The 26,845-nt window shown below is 39.1% G+C and overlaps 1 protein-coding gene across 1 annotated transcript in view; it reads right to left on the reverse strand.

The window, feature by feature from the left end:
• LOC139724835 (ATP-binding cassette sub-family D member 3-like) overlaps positions 1–26,845 on the reverse strand; it is a 32,142-nt gene that overhangs the window by 3,770 nt on the left and 1,527 nt on the right. Inside the window, exons 2-19 of the mRNA XM_071635960.1 lie at positions 22,412–22,442; positions 20,880–20,932; positions 19,598–19,649; positions 18,674–18,762; positions 17,921–17,990; positions 17,090–17,116; positions 16,309–16,379; positions 15,745–15,868; positions 14,433–14,542; positions 13,568–13,727; positions 12,835–12,904; positions 11,711–11,808; positions 8,029–8,120; positions 4,281–4,369; positions 2,885–2,960; positions 1,838–1,979; positions 953–1,018; positions 419–532 (exon numbers count right to left, since the gene is read on the reverse strand). Of these exons, the coding sequence (XP_071492061.1) occupies positions 419–532; positions 953–1,018; positions 1,838–1,979; positions 2,885–2,960; positions 4,281–4,369; positions 8,029–8,120; positions 11,711–11,808; positions 12,835–12,904; positions 13,568–13,727; positions 14,433–14,542; positions 15,745–15,868; positions 16,309–16,379; positions 17,090–17,116; positions 17,921–17,990; positions 18,674–18,762; positions 19,598–19,649; positions 20,880–20,932; positions 22,412–22,442 (1,534 nt within the window). The remainder of the gene's footprint in view (positions 1–418; positions 533–952; positions 1,019–1,837; positions 1,980–2,884; positions 2,961–4,280; positions 4,370–8,028; positions 8,121–11,710; positions 11,809–12,834; positions 12,905–13,567; positions 13,728–14,432; positions 14,543–15,744; positions 15,869–16,308; positions 16,380–17,089; positions 17,117–17,920; positions 17,991–18,673; positions 18,763–19,597; positions 19,650–20,879; positions 20,933–22,411; positions 22,443–26,845) is intronic.

Raw genomic sequence — 26,845 nt, forward strand, 5'->3', positions numbered from 1 at the left:
AAACTATCTGATTTTCATGCAAATTAAAAATAAAGGTTTCTTCTCCATTCTGTAAATCTGCTAAACTTTTAAGTAATCAAAGTACAGGTAAATATGCCAAACATCAGTGAATTATAATACAAACAAATTCATGAAAAACTTCCATGCCCTTTCACAAAATCAGAAGTGCTTTCCAAAGGGCATCAAACCTGACAGAGTTACCTCTAACTTGCAGGCAATAGCGTGTGACTATATCACCATCAATAGTCTGGATTCTCACAGATATCAGAACGTCAGTGACACCAGCCTTTGCTTTCAGAACAAAACAAACAGCGACAAAATGTCTTCCTCGGAAATCCCTCCCTCGGAAGGGGAGAAGGAGAGGAGATGAGGAGGAAAGTTGGAAGAGGAGGAAGAGGAATCACGTGGGGATACCTACCTTGGCGATCATATCCTCCAGGTCGGCGTCACTGATGCCTTTCTGTAGCATGTCGCCCTTGGTGTCAGGGTAGATGATCTGGTCCCGCAGCGTGCCTATGGTCATGTATGGCCTCTACCACATGGCAACAGAGCAAAACACTGAATCATTTCCCATTATTCTTGATAGAGATTCACATATATACAAAAGGGCCACAGGAAAATCACACGGAGTAGGAAGGAATTTGTTGTTGAGGTGCTTCAATTAAAGCATGAGGGCAATTATAGTTCAGTCAAAATTTGTGAAATAGTGACTCCTTTGTGACTCATGGATTTCATTTGTCATGACAAGTGTCACCTTTTCTACTGTTAATAATAGAGTGAAGTAACTACATGCAAGTAACTATGCAGAAAGTTAGCAGTCTGAGGTGCATATAGGTTTTGGAAACATTGGGTTGGGGTGAATGTGAATATTCATATCACATCTCCACGATTGCTATGGAAACCCATCACCTATCTTTCTGATCACATCTCACAGGCGAGATGCCCAACTCACCTGAGGTACATAGAAGAGCTTCCTGCCATCGGGTTTGGTCATCTTACCTCCAAACAGAGGCCACAGCTGTCATACAAATAAAAAATGGATAATTTGGGGAAAAAATATGAGCACATATATTTTATTTCTTATGAGGTTGTACAAACATTAACCTTCTAAGTATTTATCTATTTGGAATAAAAAACAAAAATAATCTTTAAAAAATCCACAAGAAACAACAGTCTACATTTTGGTCAAGATCAGAAGAGTGATATTGAGCACACTAAACAAAGATTTCTCTTTCTTTTACCAAACCCTACAAAAAGTGCTATCACAAGAGATATCAAACAATGTACTGTATATGCCATATATCTTGCGAGTCTAAATTTTCGCGAATTGGGAATTCCCAACGATTTCGCGAGTGGTTAAATTCGCGATCGTGGAGTCCTGTACTGAACGGAGAAGTGTACAAGCATACGTCACATTCACATTGGGATCAGAGTCAATATTTTCGCGTGTCTTTAATTTCGCGAATAGCACGTGACTCGCGAAATTCGCGAAAATAAACACCTCGCGAAATATTCGGCGTATACAGTACTTTCTTGCAGTGAAGACAATGTGGCACTGTAGACAATCTGTCAGTCTAAATTTTATGTTTCCTTTTTCTCACAAGTATCCCTCTCACCACAAGGGACAAAGTGGAATGCTTGCCCAAGTTTCCTTGTCTGGATGATAATGTACATAATATATAACATCATATATCATTCTCCATTCTCAAATATACCTGCATATGAATGTTTAGACACATAAAAGCAGATGTGAGATATATATGTAAATGTATGTATATCACATGGACATAAACATATCTATATGTACAGTGTAAATCTATCCTGTCACGATATATACCTCTCCCAGTATCCTAAAGAGGGAGCTCTTGCCACATCCGTTGGGTCCGCACACCAGGACGTTGACCCCTGAGGGCACCTCAAAGGTCATCTCTTTCACCAGGACGTCGGCGTTTGGGGTGACCAGTGGTACTTGCTCAAACCTTGGTCACCATAAGACAAGACAGAGTTTTCTTTAAAACTATGGCATTATATGTGTATGTAATATCACCTCATCTATTTATATGTCTATTTTTTTATCTCTCTATCTACACTGTACCTACCTCTCTTAGCACACACGCACACACAAAGAAATATACACACACACTAATATATTAAGTAATTTCTAGTAGTAATTTTGTATTGTTCAATAGATTATTAAAAATGGCAGAAAACCTGATAGGGCCTGTGATTAAACAAATCAAAACAAATATTTCTCTATTCCCAAATTGTCTGTGTTTTTTCCTTTTTTTTCCCCCTCCTCCCTTCAACAAAATCAATCAATCAATGCTACCATCTGAAATCTCTCAAAAATATCAGCCATCTTGTCCCAGCTGCAGAGTAGAAAAACATTCCTGCTACATTCCATCTGCACAGATGTCCATCTGTTTCTTTGAAGAGCTTTTCTCATTTCTCTCTGTGTCAACTCTAGCCACTCATCAAACACAATATTTGTTTTCTAAATGATCATAAATTCCTCATTTAGAACGTATAACAGATCTCATTTAACCCTTTCCATACGGGAACCTGGTGGCCTGTGTATTAAGTCTATAGAAATTTCAGAATTCCGTACAGAACAGGTTAAATAACCTCTTACTTATTTTACTGTAAAAGGCTTGGTTTGACATTATCTGCAACTGCTAAGCAATCATAAAAAATCTACAATCTTTGCTAATATCAGTCATCTTTAAAAGTTTCAATGTTATAACATAAAATTTGTGATATTTGCCTGAAAAAAAATTACAGGATTTAGTTGTGACAGAGAAAAGTCAATGATGTATAAATCAAGGCATTAAGGAGATGGGGAATGAGAAATAAAACATGACAGATTTCTGCCATCAATCCTTACTTGATGATGTTGTCAGCATGTACCAGCTGGCCTCCTCCAGGGATGAGGGGTTCACGCCCATTCTCACCATTGGCATCTATGAACAATGAATAATAATGATAATAATAATAACTAGAAAAGCACTCTGAGAGTGCAGACCTCTGCCAAGCAGCTCATTTCCACCACTGATCTTGTTCTTCCATAGAGATCAGTGATTTCCTCCCATACATATGCATGCCGAAAATCACCCGATTTCCCAATACAGAGTCCTTCTGTTACGTCATCAACTTCCAGCTGCGCGGCACACCTCGCCCTAACAGAAACTAGAGCACGCACTTAAGTGCACGTATGCAAACCTTTAAAAAATGCGTAGCTTGAACTCCCAAGTTCATTAACCCTACTTGCCAAAATATCAAAAATCCTTTTAAACAATCCATGAAAATTAACGGATCACTACCAATATTTAATCATCTGTTCCTTCTGTCATTCTCAACCTTTCCTTTAAGTTTCATCCAAATTCGTTAACAACTTTTTGAGTTATTTTGCACACAGACAAACAAACAAACAAAACAAACAAATGCCGATGAAAACATAACCTCTTCCCTTGGCAAAAGTAATAATAATAATAATGATAATGATTATGATAATAGCAAGTTTCTACATAGCACATTTCAAACTTGAATGAATTTTAATGCACTTTACAAACAAGTCATAGCATAAAATACCAATGAAAATTACAGATCAAATTATGTTTAAGCCCATAATGATTATACAATAACACAATTATACAATATTACAAATAAAAAGGTTATAGAAATTTTGTTCCATGAATACAACTTAGAGATAAATACGCTCTTGTCCATAATATTTGAGAAGGAATTCAAAATTTTCTCAAATTCGTGGATATATTTCTGACTGATGATGTGGTTTGCTAAGACATGAGGAGTGTGTGCAGCGCATGTTTGTCACAGACTACTGCTGTTCTGCCTTCAAAGTATTTGAGCGTACAGTTTGATTTGATACATACTACTGTAAAAGTGGACATTTTTGCGGTGTTAAAATTTTCGCGCATTTCGCGCGAACCCGAAACTAGCGCGAAAATAAAAGCATGCGAATATTTTTGTTTGCCATACATAATAATAATAATAATTATTCCAGCAGTTCCAGCAGTTGATGACTTGATTCCGCGGAATTAAAAACACGCGAAACTCTTCTTACCCCGCCGAGCGCGAAAAATTACTCGCGCGAAAATATCCACTTTTACAGTAATATCAAATAGCTATCTGCAGAAAACAAATCAAAATCATGTGATCGCGTGCTCACAAACACACACTTGCACACAAACATGCAAACACAGTAAACTTTTATAGTGACCTTAGAATGACCCAACGGCCTTCTACTCTGGACACACACTGACCTTTGTCTTCTCGTAGCATGGTCCTCTCGTAGTGACCGTTGTTGAGGTCCTTCAGGACGGTCATCAGCTCTGTCACTCTCAGGGTGAAGCTGTTTGGTGATTTGGGGATAAATTTCAAGGTCAGATGATAGAGACTAGTGTGAATGTTAGCATACATTTGTCATATACCCTGTCTCAAAATGTGCTTGAATGAAATTGAATTATAATACTTTTCAAAATTTTTTAAGTATATCATTTTAGCTTTTGATTATTAATACAGTTGAATGATCGATAATAAACTATTTTTTTTTCAAACATATCAAACTACATACAGCTATCCATTATACAATAGAGCTTCTCATAAAGCTAATTAGAAGGAATTGCATTGACTAAAACAATGATTACATCTTTGAATAATATCCATGCATTTAGCACAGGGGAAAATTAGCCATGCATTCAGCACATGGGAGAATTCGCCTTGTGCAGCTGGAATGCTAACAAACTCCAAAATTTCAAAATCTTCTCAATCAAGCAAAGCCAGCGTACTATGAGTAAATATTCCCAGAGTAGGATGCTCCTACATGTCTCCTCCATGTATTGTCATATCTTGATGGACATGCTACTCCTAACTGAAATTTAAAGTTCAATCATGCACACTCTAATATCATGCAGGGCCTAAAACTTCAAAGATTAAAGTCTCCTGTATTGATTGGTTCAGTCATTATTATAGTAACTGATGCATGATACTATGGAACAGTGAGAGAATTAAATAATGAGTGATTAGATTTTGTCATAGAGATTCGATGGAGAAATAAACTTTGATGATGAGCTTTGGTCAAGTGTTCAATTTGGGTTATCAAATTGGACAAGCACTATGGTTTAGATTTGGGGTATGGGTGAAGTGTTAGGGTTGAGGATATGAATATTTCAGGCATAGAACACAAACTGTAGTGGAAGTCGACCAAATGGGACCATTAGAATCACATAGCACTGAAACTATCTCTCAACAACAGGAGACTACATTGAAAAAAAAATTAACTTTTCCCACTTTTTTAAATTCTTAATGGAAGTCTGCCATTATATTGTTTCAAAGTGGCGTCCTAAGTTGATTTTGACTACGATACAGCTGAATGAATGTATGGATGGATGGATGGATAGACAGATGGTTGAATGGATGGATAGATAGGAAGATAATGATGGGTGGCTAATTTCCCAGATGAAGGAAGGGGGGGGGGGGGGGGGGGTTGGGGGGATCAATGTCCATAACACAATAACTCAAACTATTGTATGAATGTTACCAGACACTAAGCAAGGGAAGGGGAGAGGTCTTGATACAGTTAGTATGGCACTTATTAAGTGCGGACAAGATGATTTCACAGAAAAAACACAGTAGGATTAGTAATATAACACAGGTAACTTTTTTTGAAATCAGAGCACAATTTTGGCAAAGCAGCTCATATTACCATTACCAAACGTCCCTCATCTTTCAGGGTCTTTAAGCTAACAGCATATATACACAACAGCTCTACAAGAAAATAGATCTTGGAAAAATAATGTGTAACCATTTGCTTAGAAATCAGTATCCTGAAATAGGAAGTTATGTCTTTGTGAAAATACATATTTTGCTAGCTTTTGTGGTATTAAGGTCATCAACATTTCTTTTTTTCTTCAAGGATATATTTCCTCATAACAGGTCATTCTAATTACACTGTATATCTGATTCTAAGTTTTAGTCAAGTTTGGAAAAAAAACTTTTTTTTCATCCTCATAGCAAGAAAACATCTGGATGTTTGAGAATTCCGGATAAGAGATGGCCCTATAATCGAGGTCAGACTGTATAGACACGTTTGTAAGAAGTAGAAATAGCAGATACACTTCAAACACAAGACATGCTTGCACAGTTCCCTGTAATTTGTCAGTGAATAAAATCTCCCCAGATAAAATGTTCCAGTGAAAACACAGGATAGCAGGCACAGGGAAGAAGAGCTCCCCCAGGGTCCAGGGGCCAGACTTACCCAGACAGCCTGGTCATTTCTCTACCAGAGAGGACCAGTCGTCCCACGGCCTGGGCCATGCGTAGCAGCATGCGTCCCGCCTGATAGTACTCCTAGCAGGGGACAAAAGCAATAGTTTTTTTGGGGGGGACATAATGAAGGGAACATGAAACCATCTCGGTAGGATCCTTGATTTTCATCAGCCAGGCCCATTCTCAGATTCATATTCTTGTACATTTTACTACCCCCTTTTTTCAAGAAAACGGACTAGAGGAAAAAGCTTGGTCTCCTGTACATACTGATGTGGGCAGAAAAAGGAGTTGATGTATGATATTGTACTCTGCACTGAAGACAATATATTCAAGCCTGCATAGAGTAGAAAGTATCAGGAATGATATGTATTCCGAGTCAAAACACATGAAAGCACAGACACACAGACATGAAGACACACGGACAGACACCACTGGTGTACATACAAAGAAAGAGAGCATTTCTTTGTCATGCAGAAAAGGACAGTGAATGATGTCTAATTTATATCATCAGTTTAAAAGCAGAAGGGCCTGGCTCCACAGACTTGAAAAAAAAAGAGCAAGCATTAATGGCCTTCTGATTCTCAGGTGATATAACACCAGTGCGGTGCAGAATTCAGATGGACACGGTTATATGGGACTGAATGACCAATACTTTAATCAACTTTTACAGCTCTCTCCTCATCCATTTTTGCTTGGTGGTTTTTCTGCACACTCACTGATGTTAGCAAAATGGTTAATGGAAAGGTACACTTACTGTTAGTACATGAAAGGGAAGTGGGGTGGGGCTAATAGTGTGGTGAAATGAGCAAAATACCATGCAATTTGTTAGCACTTTGAACATGACACATGCAAAAGAAAAGTTAAGAGAAAGTGCCATAAAAAACCCTTGATAAATACAAAGACCATAGACTACAGCTGAGCAATGTGAGAGTGATGTGAGGTTTCATTGATAGTTCTGATTATCTGATAATCTTGTCTTCACATGCAGTCTGTGATCACATGAAAAGTGCAAAGCGAAATGTTTTGTATTCATCTAGACTGTAAATTTCAGTTGTTTTCTCTGATAGGCATTTGGTTGCGCTTTTGGGGAAAGCATTACATCAAAAAAATAAACCACATGCCACTGAAAATGTCTATGACTAAAAATACCTTTGTTTTGTCGAGATTATAAATGTATTTGCAAAAAAGAATGGAGATTCTTGAAGACTGGATTCTTAACGGGTATTTCACCAAAGGTATGACACATTTGAAACTGGCCTTTAGGCTGACAGGGGTCTTTTTGATTCAAAGATTACAAGGAAAGGTTTGATGAAAAGCAGTCTCTGGATTGATTGTTGAAGACAACTAAAACACCGCACTTCGTTAATAACGTACACAGTGAAGATCAAAAAAGATATCAGAACTAAGAAGGAACAGTATTGAGAGTGATTCCCTTTCAATGGCTTCTACAACAAAAGCTGCTAAAAGGCCTTATTGCCTTATTTCTCCATGCACATTGAGCTACGGGAAGCTACTGAGTATTAGTGTCAGATGATGAATGTTGAAAATATGGATTTTGCGCTTCTTGTATGTAGCTTTATGTAGCTTAATATAGGATGCATTGCTTATAGCCTGCCTTATGACATGTGAATATAAGCGGGTACAATAACATTCTTTTGTGCTTTTTTAATGTAGCGATGAAGGCATACTTTCCGATGGTTCGAGCTCTTGCGCCAGTTTGGCGCTGCTCGATCGCTGACTCACCCCGCCAAACGGGTCATCTCGCGGCCAGACAGGACCACGCGGCCGATGGCCTCGGCCAAGCGCACCAGCATGCGCCCAGCTCGATAGTAATTCTTGACACACAACCATGCAAGAGAGAGAGATAGCATGTCTAGTTCGTCATGTACTTGTGGTGGTGCATATTAAAGGGATCTTACAGTTTTGGTTGAGATCTAATTTCAGGTTTCTAGCATTTTTTGGTGAGATAATGAGAAACCTTTTATGAAATATGAAAGAGCATGTAATTCTATGAGGAATTCAACGTTTATTTGATGAAAATTGGTTTTGAAATGGCTGAGATATCCAAAAAAGAGCAATTCTAATAAAATGTGGGACCCACACTTTATTACGATCGCTTTGTTTTACTTTGTTTTTGGATGTTTCAGTCATTCCAAACCCAATTTTCATCAAATAAACTTTGAATTCCTTTTAAAATGGTATGCTCTGTACTATATAATAAGTGTTTTCTTAGTATCTCGCAAAAAGTTAAAAGCCCAATTCTCATCTCCACCAATACTGTACACCGTGTTGCTGCTTACCATATACACCCATATCTTCATAATTCCTTTATCTTGTCAATGCACATAATCATAGATTAGCAAACTCTACATGATATTGAAAACATCAACAAAAACCCAACTGCCCTGTGGTGAAAATGGTTTAGAGCAAACCATATCAAATGAAAGAATAAGAAAAAGAAAAGCAGTCAATGATAAAGTGCACTCCCATTATAACAAGTACATTTACAACAAAACTTCTTTAAAATGAAGTACAAATTGAGGTCCTGAATTTACTATCTACATCTCATTACATTCTTTATTTGTTCTGCTATAACAAAGATTCCATATAATAAAAGAAAACTACCAGTCCTGAGGGCTGCAGTATGATGGGAGTTACCCGTATTTATGTATCTATTTTTGTAGTCTCCCATTTACAGAATGCCCACTGTCTCAAGCACACTTTTAGCGCAAGCATGTTTCCCGTTTCAGCTATGACATAGATACACATGATTTGTCGACAAAGTGATTTAGTTAATGCTCAGCATTATACATATATATGTGAATATAAACTGCTGCAAATTTGAACCTTGCTGTTACAAAAAGCATGATGTCCAAACTGTCCCTCTTTAAAAATAAGAATGATAATTACGGAGGATGTAAAGCTATTGACATTACAGGATCTCAAGATTTTTGACAAATAAAAAGCATGGACATCCTTTTCTTGGGAGATAAAAAAAAATAAAAGAAATACCAACAGATATAACATGTTCTTATAGAGCTGCAGAAGTACCAAATTGAAATAAAAACAAGACAAGAGAAATCAAATTTGCATAATGTCAGTTTACATTCTGCACAAATATTCTATCCTGTAATATTGTATAAAGAAAAATGTTCACTCTCAAAACTGAAGGTTATCCTTCTGTTAAAGCTAGGCTGTGAAGAGAGTGACAATATTCAAGTTCCCACCCCTCCCCCCCCCCCCCCCCCCCCCCCCATTTTACCTCTAGATAGATATCCAGTTTTAATACTGTCTCACAGGACAATTAAGTGATGAAGTGCTAAACACAAAATGACATACATTTTCCAGCATCGGAACATGATGAAACTACTTTCTAGTATTACTTTGTCGTTGACAGTTGCAGTGTTTTCATCGAGAATTGTGCACAGACCCATCACCGTGGCTACACATCATTAGTTATTGGAAAAGTGTGAATCAAGATGAGAAAACCTGATCTACGTTGTTCGACTTGAGTTTGAGATTATGTGTACTTCTTGTCACCTCAAGGAAATGAAAACCCGGATTAGATGCACGATACATCGCAAATAAATGAAGAGATTACTGCAGTGCCACCTTTGGTATACAACTGTAGCATGACATCACACCATGCAGTATTACAAACAGAAAAGAAGTTAAGTGCAAAACGTAAAGAAAAAAGGTGTTTTTCTCATTTTCAGGTCAGTCTATTAAAATAATAATAATGAAATAAAAGATATACCCATGTATTCAAGAAAACAATGCAATTCAGTCCACAGTAATGAGAATAGCAAAATCAAAAGCACATACACTGTATTATGACTGAAGCAGAGCATGACCCAATCATATTGTGCTTGGTGGTCAAAGTGAAATAAAAAAAAAAAAAAAAAACACGAAACATGACAGAAAACAGACGTAACAAAGATCGAGCATCGGTGTCATGTAAATGGATGGCGTATCCAGGATGTTTTCGGAAAAATAGTTATGTTGCAACTGGATTGCTTACCCCCAACAAAATAGAATAGAGCATGTAAAACGCATAACTGATATTGATATCTGATTTGAAACATAACTTGTGGAGCACTGGGATCAAGGATATTGAAGACTATTTTGAATCGACACATAGACATCAGATGCTTAGTCCAGAAATCAAATGACCTATGGACTAACATGAGCATTGGATTATTCTTTATTTATTATTTTTTATATTTCATTTTTGTAGTGCTTGTAAAGGACTGCTTCTAACAAACTTTTCAGGTACACATTTCCGACAGATATACCATTTCAAATATTTGTTAAATGATAAAAATATCTCGAGCAATTTGACTACGGCACACGGTCAGTTGGGATGCCTCCACTTCCCCTGCTATCACTGTATCTGCCATAAGTAAGCTTTGCAGTTACATTTTGATATGTGTATCTCGCTAATCTTGACCACTGACCAATGATTGACATTTACTCCTTGCTGCACATGGGAAATATTTTCCAACTCATTTCATCCATTACACGAAATGTAAGTATGACCGGACATATGCCTAATTGAATTTTTGGCAAGAAAATAAAATTATTGTAGCCAAATTCAGGCGACCTTTGACCATGACATTTGACCTCCTACCGCTATCATGTGTATGTAAATAATGTTCAATTTATTTGTAACATGTCCCCTAATTCACATTACAACTGGACACTCCCAGCTGAAGGAGTGGCTGGAAATGACAGCTTTTTACAAAAGTACAGTGAATTCTTACCTTGACCATTGACCTTTATCCCCTTTCATTTCATTAAACAAAAATTATTGTTTACTTCTTTCTACCCTGAATCATATTACCATTGGACACTTCATGGTGAAATTATAACTGAAAATGCCAATTTTAGCCAAAGTTCAGTGATCTTTGACCTTTATGGATTTTGTCTAATATCTATCCGGTGTATCTGCACCTCATGTAGCACACCTGGACCAGGTACTAAGAAAATTTCTCGGTAGCTGTTCGTTAATTGCAATATCGCGATGTGAAACAAATTGACAATCCTAAAATGTAACGGGTGTAGCAACCTTTAGGGCTGAGGTGCCAAAATGAAGTAGACACAGTATCTGTCTCCCTGAAAACTTCACCACAGCACTATCACAAAGATTTGATACAACATAATATAATAATTCAAAATTGTCAAAGATTGCTTGAAGCTTTCAAAAAAGAATTGTGAAGAATGGATTCTTTGCTATTCTTTCTGGTATTTCTTCTCTCTTTTTTTTTTCTTTTTTATCTTGACAGTGATGATAAACCCCAAAACTTTTGAAAACTTTCTGGCATCATCAAAGACACAAAAGAGAGTATATCAGACTTGACTGAAAATATTCTAACCTCATTATCAATTTCCCACTATGGCTTTGCTTATAATACAATTCTCTTACCTCCATCATTTCTGAGTGTGACAAGGTCAGGAATGGCTTGTGAGCAAGGTTGAGAAACGGACGGCTGACCACTAGGTATCCAACAACAGTGGCAATATCTGGTAGGAAGAAAAGAGAGAAGGACTCGGTTCGGAACAGCGGTTGATGTCTTCAGTGTATGGCTTTAATCTGGCAATATCATCTCACGCTTTTATGAAACATACTGAACGAATGTCTAATTTTGGAAGGAATGTAACGAAGGAACTGTGTGCCCAGTCATTTCTCTTAGTGCCTAAACAACACTGGCAATGGTCACAGTTAGCAGCGTCATTAGTGTTGACAAGAACAAGAAAGTTAGCACCAACATCTTCATCATGATTATCATCAGTTACCATCCTCTTCTTCCTCCTCCTTCTCCTCCTATTACCACTCCCCCTCCTCCCCCTCTTCCTCTTCTTCCACCACCTCCTCTCTACCTCCTCCTCCATTTCTTCCTTTTACCCCTCCCCTCCTCATCCTCCTCTTCTTCCACCACCTCCCCTCTACCTCCTCCTCCATTTCTTCCTTTTACCCCCCCCCCTCCTCATCCTCCTCTTCTTCCACCACCTCCCCTCTACCTCCTCCTCCATTTCTTCCTTTTACCCCTCCCCTCCTCATCCTCCTCTTCTTCCACCACCTCCCCTCTACCTCCTCCTCCATTTCTTCCTTTTACCCCTCCCCTCCTCATCCTCCTCTTCTTCCACCACCTCCCCTCTACCTCCTCCACCATTTCTTCCTTTTACCCCTCCTCTCCTCATCCTCCTCTTCTTCCACCACCTCCCCTCTACCTCCTCCTCCATTTCTTCCTTTTACCCCTCCTCTCTTCATCCTCCTCTTCTTCCATCACCTCCCCTCTACCTCCTCCTCCATTTCTTCCTTTTACCCCTCCTCTCCTCATCCTCCTCTTCTTCCTCCTCCTCCATCTCCTCCTCCTACTCCTCCTCTACCCCATCTTTTCAATTTCCTCCTCTTTTCCTTTCCTAACATCATGATGTATCACACACACACACTAAAAATACAATCTAGTTGCACATCATCATCTGTATTTTAACATAACTTGTAGGCAACTACTGGCAATTGCAAGCTAAGAAAAACAGGATACTCACACTTTGCAATAATGTTGTCCACAAATCCCATTGAAAACCTAAAGAAGATGAAGTTGTGCAAGTGTGACACCTGAAACAGAGAAAGTGAATAGAGCACAATGGTTCAGTTGTTATCTTTTTTTGTCCATATGATACATCTCTACCTATTTCTTTATAGTATTAGTAACAAGGTACATCTTTCTAACTACCACAAATTACTTCATTTCACGTATACATGTATATACTAGTAAGCTATTTCATATGTATTCATGATTTTTAAAATACAAACAAACTAAAAACGAAAGCGACTTCATTAAATAGAGCCACATTTATGTTTTACTTTACAGGAAGATTAGTCAAATCCTTACAAATACCTGCAGCATACAAACAGTAATACCTCTCTCATGATATCACATGGGCTAGTCACAGTCCCATCTCATTCATGTCATACTACTTTAAAAAGTTGTACAACTTTTTAGTTCAACTCGAACAGATTTTTGTTGCTGTTGTTGTCGTTGTTGCTGCTGCTGCAGCTTTGGGGTTTCCAATGTGGATAGTAAGCTCATGGACATTATAGTTTATGAAATTTTGGTGACAGTGGCTTTAACCTTTTCTGAACTAGAGTCTTTGGACAGTGTGTGCAATGCTATGGGAGTGTCTGTGCCAATCTGCATTGAAAGCACACAAGGGGTCACGAATGATGCACATGACTTGAAGATGAACAGTCTTTTGACTGCAGCCAAGACATCCTCACCAGTTTGGAGAAGGCACCCTGGATGGTCTTCTCCTCCCGCTTGTTGCCCTGGTAGAAGGCGATCTCCTCGCAGTTTGTGATGAGGCGGGAGTTGACAAAGCGGAACTGGCCCTCGTACTGCTGCTCCTGCACCGTCATCCTTCCTACCGGTCTCCTCAGCCTGGGAGGGGGGGGGGGGGGGGTGTGATGGGAGGCGGGTAAGGATCGCATCAGTTTGGGGGAAGATGTTGAAATGGTAGATGCTAAATGTCAAATTGGTATTTTCTAAAAGTGAGTACAACAAATTGGAAACTGAAAGGGATTAAATATAAATCACATCAGGTAGGATTTGATTACAATAAGACATCACACAAAAGTCCAGTTTGGAAATCAAACTGGACTTGACTTGACTTGACTTTACCATACTGCATTGATGGAAGACTACATGAGAATGCATGACAGCACTGGACATGATTGAAAAGGACAAGATGTCTTTGCAGTCTTTGCCACTGTTACTGGAATAGAACAAGATGATATTGATATGGCTGAAGATGGGGAAAAAAGTCTTCTGAGATGCTCAAGTAACCAAGGTGGGTTTCAATACTGCACTGGATCAGAACAAACTGAACTTTGTATGAAATTAGTTGACTAACTTTGCATTTCATAGGTGCTTTATCTCATAGAGCAACAAAGGTTTTATTAAAGTAAAAGAGCTGAGCATAGCTTTAGCGCGCGGTATGTGTACTGCATACCAGCCTGCCCATCATGGGACATGGGATGTAATGCTTACGCGCTTGCCCACGCATATGGGGGGCCCCCCATATGCAGTTTGTGCCCCTCAGCATGGCAAATTAAACAAAGGAAAAGGGGGGAAATGAATTCCTACCGTGTGAGAACTAGCCCCGAGACGGCCAGGTAGAGGAGCATGAAGCCAGGACCCTGGGCACCAATGGAGTGGGTCAGCTCTCTCACATAGATCAAGATGTCTAGGACAGGCTAGGGAGAGAAAATACAGCACCACATGTTTCATCTCTGACTTCATCACACAGAATGGTCGACAGTCAAGCATTGCCCATATCACTGTTAACTGCATTGTAATGTGCTATAGGTTTGTTTGACATATCCTGAATGATGCTACATTCAAAGTTATTGCTGTTGTTAGTCCTGCATCAAAATCAAATAATCTGCAGTGTAGAACAACAAGTAGCACCTTTGTTGCCTTACATAATCTTCTTTTTTTTTAATGATAGTCTGCTCATATCTGTAGTAACAGTGGAAATGCAATTAACACTCATTCTTAACAACAACCAAAAAAGAATGACACAAAAGATTTACTATTTAAGAGCATGGAGCTCCAGTCTGTGATATATTGGTACATCTGAGAATTGCTGTAATATCTGACAGTATGCTGGAGTTTAAATATTCTTGAATTTCTGTGGCCTTAGATTTGGCAGTCAGCATAAATTGCACGGGTACTACTAAGATATTTGAACCAGCTTGGCCGCTGCTTTGGGAGTTAGCCCATGACCAAACGGAATTCAAATGACCACATATTGATTGAAACATGGAGTCCTGGGTTCTCCCCATCACATAGCTAATAATTTTTCTTAAAGCTACAATTGTGTATGTGTGCTTTAGAATGACATTTTTGCACCAACTTTGGGGGAAAAAACAGGTTATTCTATTATGCTTTACATGAAGTTTGACATATTATGTACATGTACTGCTACACACAGGCTCAGATTTTCTTTTTTTATGTATGGTATTTAATGCTGTTGTCCTCTTGCTCCCATTTGCAGATTACAACTCTCACAGCGAGATAAAGAGGGGTCATTATTGTTTGCCCGTTCACTTGAATGCATGTTAAGCAGACCACTTCGCTGAATTTTCACATTGGTGTGTGTGCAAGAAAAGACGGGGCATGTTTCATGTGCGTAACTTGGACCTCTCACACATGGGACCTCCCACTTTATGTCCCATCTGAGGAACGTCATTTTGCATCTATTAAGCAGAGAGGATGAGATGGTGATGAACACACCACACTGGTTCAGATGTCTCACTAGGGTGCAAACCAGGAACTGCTTAACTGCAAGTCAGACATTCACGGCTGATTTGAGTAAGCTTGCAGCTCCATAAGTCTAGTCAGAAATATGCCTGATGATACCAATCATGGAATAAGTGTCTCCGACAGCACTTACTTTGCTAAGGTTGGAGTAGAGGTCAGCCACACTGTTGCAGAACTTCTCTACGTCTTGTGTGAGGAGCTGGTCAGCATTGGCTATCCTGTTGTCCAGGTTGCTCATTTTGTAGTATGTGAAACCCCTGAATATGAAAGGAATGTGTGTTTACAAACAACATCCTAAAGTGTGAAACCCCTGAAGGAGGAACATTTCTATACTTAAATGAAAACATAGTTCTGGTAAGGGTTTGAGATCCCATCTTGCACCATTCAATACTTGCTTGCAATATATATTGAAAGAGTCTACCAAGAAACTTATCTGGCTGATGTGATTTGCTGGGATGATGAGTTGCTTTGGAATATTTTGAGATAAAAAATAAAAGTCGGTATACCGACTTTTATTCCAGAAGGATCCAGGCTAACTCAGTCTCAGGGACAACTCAGCACTATTTCAGACAATTTACACACAGGTCGTGTACAGAGGAATGTCTCCTGCAAGTTTGATGTTGTGATACAATATCATATGTACAATATATCAAGAATTCTGGATACAGAATTGTGATTTTTATGCACAAATTTTTACCTTAGGTACTGTGAATACAAGTGATTGGTCAGTCTGGCTCGGAAGTTCAGCTTCAATTCATTAAGACCAAACTAAATGTGGGTGGGTAGGGAGGGGGAAGAGAAAAAGAAGAAATAAATCATCAATGTACATTAGTGTGTCAACTGCTCATAATAGCAATGTTTCAAAAGTATCTCTGCTATGTGTTCAAACAGAGTAGTACAAATATATCGTCGCTGGGGTGACAAGACCTTGTATCTGCAATTTTGGTGAAAATGACTTTTTTGGGTTACGGGTCAGATAATTAGTTAAGTGATGTCCTGTCCAAATCCTAGATGTGTTACCCCAAAAATGAAGCCACCACAGCATGTCAAAGGAATGTCTATCCCATTGGATACAGTGCTTTGGCTGCCATGTTTTTTTGCTCTCCTGAACATTTGACATTTTGTAGATACGAGGTCTTGTCGACGATATGCTATGTAATGATATTGAACAGATACACCTGTATGTATTCAAATCTTACTGCAAACTATCCTTCATCATTTACACTCTTAACAATCCAATATTGTCATCACCTCTACCATCTCATGTTAGCTAACTTGGAGCTACCACAATACCTTCATAATTAGTAGTGTGGGGAAAAGGGGCATAAAGTCCAACGCAATTCAATAACACGAATACAGAAATGTACAATGTAATTATCCAACTTGTTGGATGGTTTTGTTGCACCAGTGACTCGCAGTCTCTAAATATGTACAAGTCAATTGGATTAATCTTACAAGTTTCAAAATTGAGAGCTTACCTTGAGGAGGTTATTCACCAAGGAAATCTAAAAATGTGGGGGAAAAAAATGAAATACAGAATAAATGTTTATAAGGCAACAGAATACAGGATGAATATATCTAACTGAATAAGCAATTTAAGCTGGTAAAGTATTGCATGAACTTTGACATGAGATTACGTTGGCTGTGGGTACACTGTCATATTTCTGTGTTCCGTCAACACTGGATCCTTCCCACTGAAGGAAAGGTAAATACTGACCGACTAAATGAACATATATAAAACATATTATGGCCAACTATACATAACAAAATTTATCAGTTAACCATCATTTATCAGTTCTCTTTTGACAGATGTATTCATCTATATATCTATACATCTATGCTATATACATTTTCCCACTTATAGAGCCAATTCAACAAAGCGGGTGCAAAGAAAAGATGACAAACATTAGTCCTCATTCTGAAATATTCCTGGCTAACATTTCCAAGTCTCCAGTATGTATACAAAGAGGTATGTGGAAAAATACTAAAAGAAATGTTTGTAATGGCTTCCACGACACTATCACTAGGCACAACATTACAGGATACTGCCGGGCGAGGACTTTGTTCAAATCACAGGAATTCAATTTTGCTATGTGACAGATACACATTCAAAAGCAGATATATACATCACAACTATTTTCATTTCAAAAGTTTCCACTGACTCTACAAAAGGACGACATTGTGCAATCTTTAGTCAGGTTCATACTCTGTAATGATACTCATGCGTCGCATGATGTAATTGATGAAACATTGAGCAGTATATTGCTGGGCCCTTTAATCATCTCAAGAATTCTCTCAAGATTGCTTACCATCGGCATTGCATAGATAAAACGGAAGAGGTGCCTCTTGAACAGACCCACATTTCTGCCGATGATGGAACTGTACATACAATGACCACAGGAAAACAATAAACAGCATTATGCGTTGCTATGAAAGGGTACACTGTTATATGCACAGAAAGACTTTGTGGTGTGCATAACAGTAATATGTGATTATGGAGACAGTTACTGAAATATTGATAAGAAAGGCAATACTTTGACACACTCTACATTTTCAACAGAGCATGAACAGGTTTTCTTGAGACACATACATACAAACTGTACTGTTAGTTCAACAGTATATAACACCTTTTTAGTCAACATGTTTAGCTCACTTGCTAGTGTGATTTTCAGAAGCAGCATGTCACGTATGATACAGCTTGTACCTACCCGAATATAGAAGCAAGAGATCATCATCCAAATTTATTGATTTTGATTTAGCATGGATATTTACCATGCATTATAAGTCTCCCCAAATTGATCTTTGCCTAAAATAATCACAGTGAATACTTAAATAGACTCTACTTTCAGAAGAGCATAATAGCTGATCATATATAGCTCGCACTGAGGAATTAATGTTGCTGTGAAAAGAAAAATAAATTCAAGATGTTAATCACTAATGAACGCATGCAAAACAGAAATCTAGACATTCAGGTAGACAGACAGACAGATATATGTGGCACACACACACACACACACACACACACACACACACACACACACACACACACACACACAACGTACCTCTCTATGGCGGTCCCATTCTGTATCATCCATACGTCACAGTATGTCCTGGCAATGAGCGAGAGGGCTACAAGCCACAGGTAACCAGCCTGTTATGTAAGACACAAGACAACATCAACAACAACAACACACGTGAGTTTTACTATTCTCGTGTTTTGAAAGAAATTCTCAATCACATCAATGCTCAGTCACACGATGGGAATACAACATCTTCTTAGAGATTAAAAGCACTACAAGGGAAACTGGTCATGGGGTGATTAGAAAAATTTTCATTGCTAATGGAAACTATTTTCAATGAACTGATTATCAACAATTCAGTTTTATAATACTCATTTTCTTTCTTGAACTCCTGCTACAGAGACATGTTACATGATGTTATCTTTTCACCATGACAGCGAGAGAAATGCAAGGAATTTCATTACTTTCGTGTTATTTTTTTATATTACAAGTCTATGGCTTTTATTACCTCCGCCAAGGAAGGAGGTTAAGTGATCATCGGCATTGGTTTGTCAGTTTGCAAAAAAACTAAAAAAGTTGAGTATGGATTAAAATGAAACTTGCATAAAAGGTCGATACTGACACAAGGTACACCTCATTCAATTTTGGTAGTGACCCAGGAATTTTTATAGATTTTTGAAGGATTTTTTTTCATCGTTCTGCATATAAGATCAATGAACTTGGGGTACAAGCTGTGGGTACTGGAGGTTTACATACGCGCACTAAAGCGCACGCTAGCTCTGCTCGGACAAGGCGCCATGCAATAACGTAAACAAAAGGCTTCTATTTTGGGAAATTGCACACGTGTAAGGGTGGAAATGAGTTGCTGGCTTGGCTGGAGTCTGTGCTCTCCGAGTGCTTTTCTAGTTAAGACAGTTCATTATAATTATACAGTCTAAAAAGCCAGAGCCATAGTCTGGTCTTTACCTCTTTGCTGAACCATCCTGGGATGAGTATACGTAGAATACGATATATCCTCCTGTGGAGAAAAAGAATTGTACATGTAATCTATCTTTGATTAGAGTCAACCGTCATTCCTTTACATTGTAAAGGGATTCCAAAAGGAAACCTTGTTATAACAAGCCGGCTTACGAGGTACTGCTTTTAAGTAGGTGAATTTGGCAGTCTCTATTTTCTGCACATACTATTATATGGCAAAGCACCCTGCTTAAAACCAGTTCGATTACATTGTGATCCCAGCTACAGCAAGGTCAATTTGAAAGAATGATGATAACAAAAGAAAACATGATATAACAAGGAGATATTTCCAGATCTGGTCCTTTCACTCCCATTCAGAATTGCCAATAAACTATAAAGATACAACCCTTTCAACCCGAACCTGATTTGACTTCCAGAATGTCTTATTTGATGCTAGCAAAGCATTTTAATACAGGCCATAATGGGGTTCCCCTGTAGTGTAAAAATTCTCCCTGTCTAAAACAGATTGTGTTCCCTGCTAATGGCATAACACATAAACGTGGAGTAGTTAGTGTCTCTCCAATTATTGCAGGGCTACTTTCTCTAAATACCCCTCCATCAACTGTGCCACTATTCCAGCAAGCTCAATTTTTGCGAGGCAGTTTTGTGTAGTGCATTCTGCTGTAATCCACTTACATTTAATTCCATGATAGGCTCTTACACTCGCAGTTTTGGACCTGTGAACCCCTCTGACACTACAATATACATCTGCAGCATGCATGCAATCATTTCCAAGCCCAAGCTCAATCAGTCACTAGTGATTGCTTTCTTATGCAACTGCACCATTCGCCTTTCCTGAGAAACGGTTGCCATTACAGCACTATATTTAAGTCATGGCATGAACCACACTAATGAATGTTGTATAAAACAAATAATGAATGGCTTTTACTAATGCAATGGAACACGACTTGACAATCGGTGGAAAATGAGACTCTTTATTCAACTCGCTTTTGCCTCTTTGAATAGAGTAGCTCATCTCTTGACATCTTGTACCATTGCACTCATGACCGTTCACTATATTTACAAACTGTAAAGCAAGAAATTTTCGAGAATTAGAGCCAGCGGCCTTTTTTGCAGCATGAAGTTTTGTACAAATTGCCACTGGCATTCAATGCATACAGTGTAGACAAGAACTTTCTCGTGCACTTCAATTTCGCAAAGCTTGGCTGTTGCGAAATTCGCGAAATTAAAATGCACGCCAAAATGCCTGATTTGACGGTACTATTCTCACCTGAAGAATTCGGAATCCACTGCAGCTCTCTCCTTCTTCCTGTCTCTCCCATTCTCCTAAAGAGAAATAGGATACAAGGTTACATGTACCTTCTGCAAATCTCCCGATTAGCTATGTTAAAGAATAGGAGGTCTTCTTCTTTGTAAATTGCTGTAATTGAATTATTCCCATTTGCTCCATTCTTTCCAGTAACATACATGCGACACTCTAATCAATTACTTTATTCAGAACTTTCCTTTTTGGAGTCTCTTTCCCCATTATCAAAATAAAGTTTAATCCAAACTTGAAGAAAAAAGAAAAGAGAACAATATATATCACATGCAGAATACAATCTATACATTTGTATAATTTCCCTTCAAAACTGCTAAAAGCTGTGATTGCTTGTTAAAATCATAAAGCTGTAGAACAAACATGGTCTGGCGTGGATTTCCTTTTCATTTCTAGCAGTGTAGATTTTAGCAATAAATAGCTTACAACTGTTGACAAAACTTCATCTCTAGACTCTATACTCTTTTCTTAATGTTATCAAGAACATGTTTGTTGATATAGCATTTATGCCATGATCTTGTTTCTGCTTTCTCATCACTAGCAAATTATATGCTTGTAACAGAAATCTGTGACCTGATCTATATCTGGGACTAGATAGCTTCCACTTCACTGTGCATTGAATGGACACCACTGGACTTTAAACTTAGCACAACGGGGCAATGAGGGGAAAAAAATGCTGCCTTTTAATACTCAAGTCCTATTTGTCTTGACCAATCACGCTATTTGTTCTGTGATACACAACCAAGTTACATGTATGCAGGACAAGAAACAAATTTATGTCAATTTTCACTCCTACAGAATATCAAGGGGCCACATTCTGTAGAGTATCTGTAAAATCTGAATGAATTTGTGATACCTGCATTTTTTTAAAACTTTTTTTCTGCATCTGACATGACAAATCAGGTGCATGGAATATCACACCATTACACGCTGGTATGGGACAGCAAAAGTGAACACTGTGTGAACGTTAAAGTCTACCAGTATATTCTAGGTCTGCAGTAAGATTATCAATGGGAGTACGAAACATGTAGTATAAAGAAGCTTTGTTTGGGTGCATGGGGCAAAGAATTACCATTTATGCAAATGATACCACACAGTAGCAGGTCAGTGTACTGAAGTGGAATAGAATCAGTATGACTGAGCAAATTATTTTACTGGCTTTCTATTCTTCGGGTACAAAGTCCAATCCTGTGTACCCACCAGTGATTGAGTTCCAAGCCAAAAGCCCACATGTTCAAGACACTAACTGATATTATGGTGGCTTACGTCCAATGAATGTCATACTTGACTTACTGAGCTATCCGCATAATGATGCTCAAACTGATGAAGAAACACTTGGCATGAACGTACACCACAGTAGGGTTATTGGGAATATAAGATATTATCGACGCAAATTGTAACTGAAGACAAGTCCAAGTCATCGTGCAAGTGGCGTCGGAAGGTACACCCTTTCTGAAAGTTACTGTCTACATCACTTCACTTACCTGTAGAACAACTTGCTGAAGATTTGCAGCACTGTGTGGAAGTAAGATAAGACAAAACCAAGTTAGGGCACATGAAAGAATAGATTAATCATGTTGATACAATGCTTAATCGTACATCAAATACGTATTTTTAAACTTGTTGTTCATTTTTCCATCGTGAAGATGGCTGGATAGCCCATATTCAGCTACACTAAGCTGGTCTTCCATGGGGTCCAGTTGGATGTGGGGTGGGACCACTTCACCGGGTTAGACACCCTGCTCTTTGCGATGAATGAATGAAGCGGGATCTTTTACGTGCATGAGCTGTGACTCTCTCATACACGGGACCTCCATTTTATGTCCTATCCGAGGGACAGAGTGTTTTTGCCTCTTGCTAGAGGGGACGGTATGTTTACACACAACATTGCTCAGTCCAGACCCGGGTTCGAACCCGGGCCGCGTGATCGTGAGGCAGACGCGCTACCGACTGAGCCAACTCACCGCCCTGAGCCAACTCACCTTGCTAGTAGCAGTACTTAGACTAGCCAGACAACAGATCAGACTAAATCAAGATTATAGATTTCAAATATTCCTATGAAGAAAATATATTTTACCTTTTTCTGGAAGAAAAAAAGTCACAAAATTTGCTTTCTGTTTCACAATTAAACAAAACAGCACACATACATGTACAATTGTAATGGTTTATGGCGGTTCTTTTTTTGTATGCAATTGTCCGTTGGTTTCTGCTGATGTGAATATGACTACAAATTATGAAATTTTAAACCTTTTTAATGAAAGTACCCACACAGATTTTGAATCATTTTATCTCTATTTTCTCAACACTCATTACTCTGCCCTTAAGAAAGAAAAGAAAAAATCTCTTTTATTATCATGTGATTTCATTAACAGTGCACTCAGCTGATATAAGCAATACAAATTACAATGTCAAATGTTAGGCACCTTGTCTCGACTACCGGGTACTGCACAAACTAACAATAGCGAGACAGGGCCCTGCAGCATTAAATGCATAGTTCATATGAAACATAATTCTCTGAATAATTGATTCTGATTGGCTAATACTCGACTTATGTTTAATTTTCTGACCACTGAGGTGTGATTGCATCCTTTATGCGACAGGGCCTAGGTCTCATAGAACTATCGCTCAGATAATATCTAGTCATTGGTACATGTGTACATGCATGTGGTATACTAGTAAATGTTCCACAACAGAGAACTTGTACAGCAAGAAAAGGTGATACACCTGTCTCGCTAGACTGTGAGCTAGTGCACATGGTCAGGCAAGGTGCTTACTTATTGAGTATCATGCAGGGGCGGCGCAGCCGTGGGGGCCGTGGGGGCTCGGGCCCCCACACTTTTTGTGCACCATACAAAGGAATACATAAGGTGTCATCACTTTGGGCCCCTACACTTTTTTCAACCCGGAAGTACGTAAGTGGCACTAAAATGGGAGAAGAGAGTATGAGCTGAGGACTTTTTTTTTTTTTTTTTTTGCTTGTCAGCTGAAGAAACCTGGAAGTGGACGGGGAGAGATGAGCTGAGGACCTTTACTGCGGAAGTGGATGGGGAGAGATGAGCTGAGGACCTGCTGAGGACCTTTTTTTTTTTTTTTTTTTACTTGTCAGCTGAAGAAACCCGGAAGTGGACGGGGACGGGGAGAGATGAGCTGAGGACCTTTTTTTTTTTTTTTTTTTTGCTTGTTAGCTCATGAAACCCAGAAGTGGGCCCCCACACTTTTGAAAACAGTGCGCCGGCCCTGTTATGTTACATGTATGCTTACAAAGTATTTCAGCTAACTTTACTGTTGATGGCATCACAAACACCTCTATTTCTGGTCAGTTTCCTTCTGTTTGCGTTTGTTACATACAATGTACTCAAAAAACTGCATCACTTTGGTGATCCCTCGCATTTATCCCCAAGTTGAACTATCCTTCAGGTTTATGTCAGGTTTAAGTGTGCGCGCGTGTGTCACATGCTTACATGCTGCTACAGCTTCTGACCATTCCAGCATTCAGAATTAAAGGTTTCTGGGACGAACACTACACTAGGGCTTTCTATAGCTCAGTCAGTAGAGCACCGGGCCAGCAATCCGGAGGTCTCGGCTTCGAATCCCTATGGAATCCCATTTTCTTTGCCCATTTTCCACTAATAAATCATATTCATTTCTGGTCAGTTTCCTTGAACTGTTGCATTTGTTTAAAAAAAAGAAAAGAAAAGAATGTTTCGAAGGTGATGTTTATTGGGTGAAAGAAAGAATTGAATTATTGAAAAAAATTTGATCAATACTACATTTGCACAAGTCATAATGGGCACACGTACATGACCACAAAAGGATGTCACAGGAACCTTTAACCAAAACTTATAGAGTTTATGACTTGTCAATGGAGTGTCCAGCACTCTGAATTTGATGTGTTCTGCCAATACACCTGTAGATACTACTGTAGACGCCATATATTTCGCGAGTCTAAATTTTCGCGAATCGGGAATTCCCAACAATTTTGCGAGTGGTTAAATTCGCGATTGTGGAGTCCTGCGGCTGTACTCAACGGAGAAATGTGTGTGCGTCACAGTCATATCGGGATCAGAGCCAATATTTTCGCGTGTCTTTAATTTGGCGAATAGCACCTGACTCGCGAAAATAAAAACCTCGCGAAATACAGTACTTGTGCAAGCACTGAATGGGATAAGAGAGGTCTGGTGTGTGCACTCAACACTTGGTGCAAAGTGAAATAAAATCAAACCCTTGAGCTTTACTGGCAACCAGCCAAGTGCATGACTTTGTGCATTGCCAAGGACACTGGGCATTAACAATAACTGACATAATACAGGACACAGAAAATATTAGATTATCAGCATTTAGGATTGTAATGTTTTACTCCACCTGCAACAATAACTCCAGACTGCAACAATAACTCTAGACGTATAGTCACGTAAAAATATCACACTTGCATATGTGTGATTGGCTCAGTACCCGTAGTCTTTCAAAAATCTTTCTTAGCCTGCTACACTGCTAGCTTCATACTGAGTGAGAGGAGAGGCTGCCATGAGAAATCTGTATGTTGGCGGAAAATCATTTTTCAGAGAAGTGCATACTTCTGCAACTGATGTGAGGAAGTTAGTGGTGAAACACCTGTCCACACCACATCCATTATTTATGGCATTCAAGACTTCCTTATGCCCCCACCCCCATACCCTACCACTTACCAACGCAAATGTGTGTGTGTGTGCATCTGTGTGGAAGTTAGCAAGGACCGAAGGGTAGGGTAGTGTAGAAACAATAGAATAAATAGAGTGATATACATGGCGAAATCAGTGAAATCGGGGGGGGGGGGGGGGGGGGACACGGAGTAATAGTAGCACTATTAAATTAACTTTCCATGTTGATATCACAAAATCCACTTTATCGCAACAAACTGCATTTAATAGCGCCAAACAGGCGGCAACTTCCTGCAAGTTCTACACTCGCTAGCCTACAGTTAGTGGCAGAACAAGACCTGCATAAATTAAATCATCCAAAGCAATGTAAATCATAAATGTATGCCATATACTTGCCAGCATGCACTTAATTTGGGCTGTGAACATGGTGAATTCTACACAATTAGTCAATACATTCAGTATTTTGACATTATCCCAAATGCATGTGTTGAAATCCTAGCCTACGTTAAATGTACCATTGCGCACCCACTGGCTATAGCTGGCTATATATTTCAAATTTTGTAGATTGGTAAGTTGAACTCTGTAACAATTGCAAAATGTATGATTGTCCAATGAAGTCATACACTCTAAACATGTGTGATAAAATGCCCAGAAATAGTCAAGTTACCAAATCCTTTAATTGCTTATTACCTCCACCACGGGAGGAGGTTATGTTTTCATTAGGCCTAGCTACCATTTGTTTGTCCATGTCAGTTCGGGAAACCCACTCACAAGGGGGGCCCCTCCTTATAAGTAACCCGTCCCCCTTATAAGTAACCCCGTCCCCCTTATAAGTAACCCCCGGGGCACCCCTTATAAGGAGTCTCCACGCTTTTTTGCAATGCAACGCGAAAATGAAAGGACTGCGGCAATTCGCTTGATTATGTCCATAAAGCTTCACAAGTTTCCTAGTTACTCACGAAATTTGAGCAAAATCGGTTTGAGGCATCATATCTAAAATCATGGATTTAAATGCGATGTCAAACGACCCATGCGAATGCTGAAATGCGAGCGATTACTGGCGCGAGTGTCGCCAGGCGCGGCGGCGCGGCAATGCTTGAGTGCAGACGTGCCGACCGAGTACGAGAGAGTCTCCGTACTCAGTCGCCACGTCTGCACTCAAGCATTGCCGCGCCGCCGCGCCTGGCGACACTCGCGCCAGTAATCGCTCGCATTTCAGCATTCGCATGGGTCGTTTGACATCGCATTTAAATCCATGATTTTAGATATGATGCCTCAAAC

This window comes from Diadema antillarum, unplaced genomic scaffold (assembly GCF_040938485.1).
Source record: "Diadema antillarum isolate AM-2024a unplaced genomic scaffold, OU_Dant_1.0 scf00000232, whole genome shotgun sequence".
Taxonomy (NCBI): Eukaryota; Metazoa; Echinodermata; class Echinoidea; order Diadematoida; family Diadematidae; genus Diadema; species Diadema antillarum.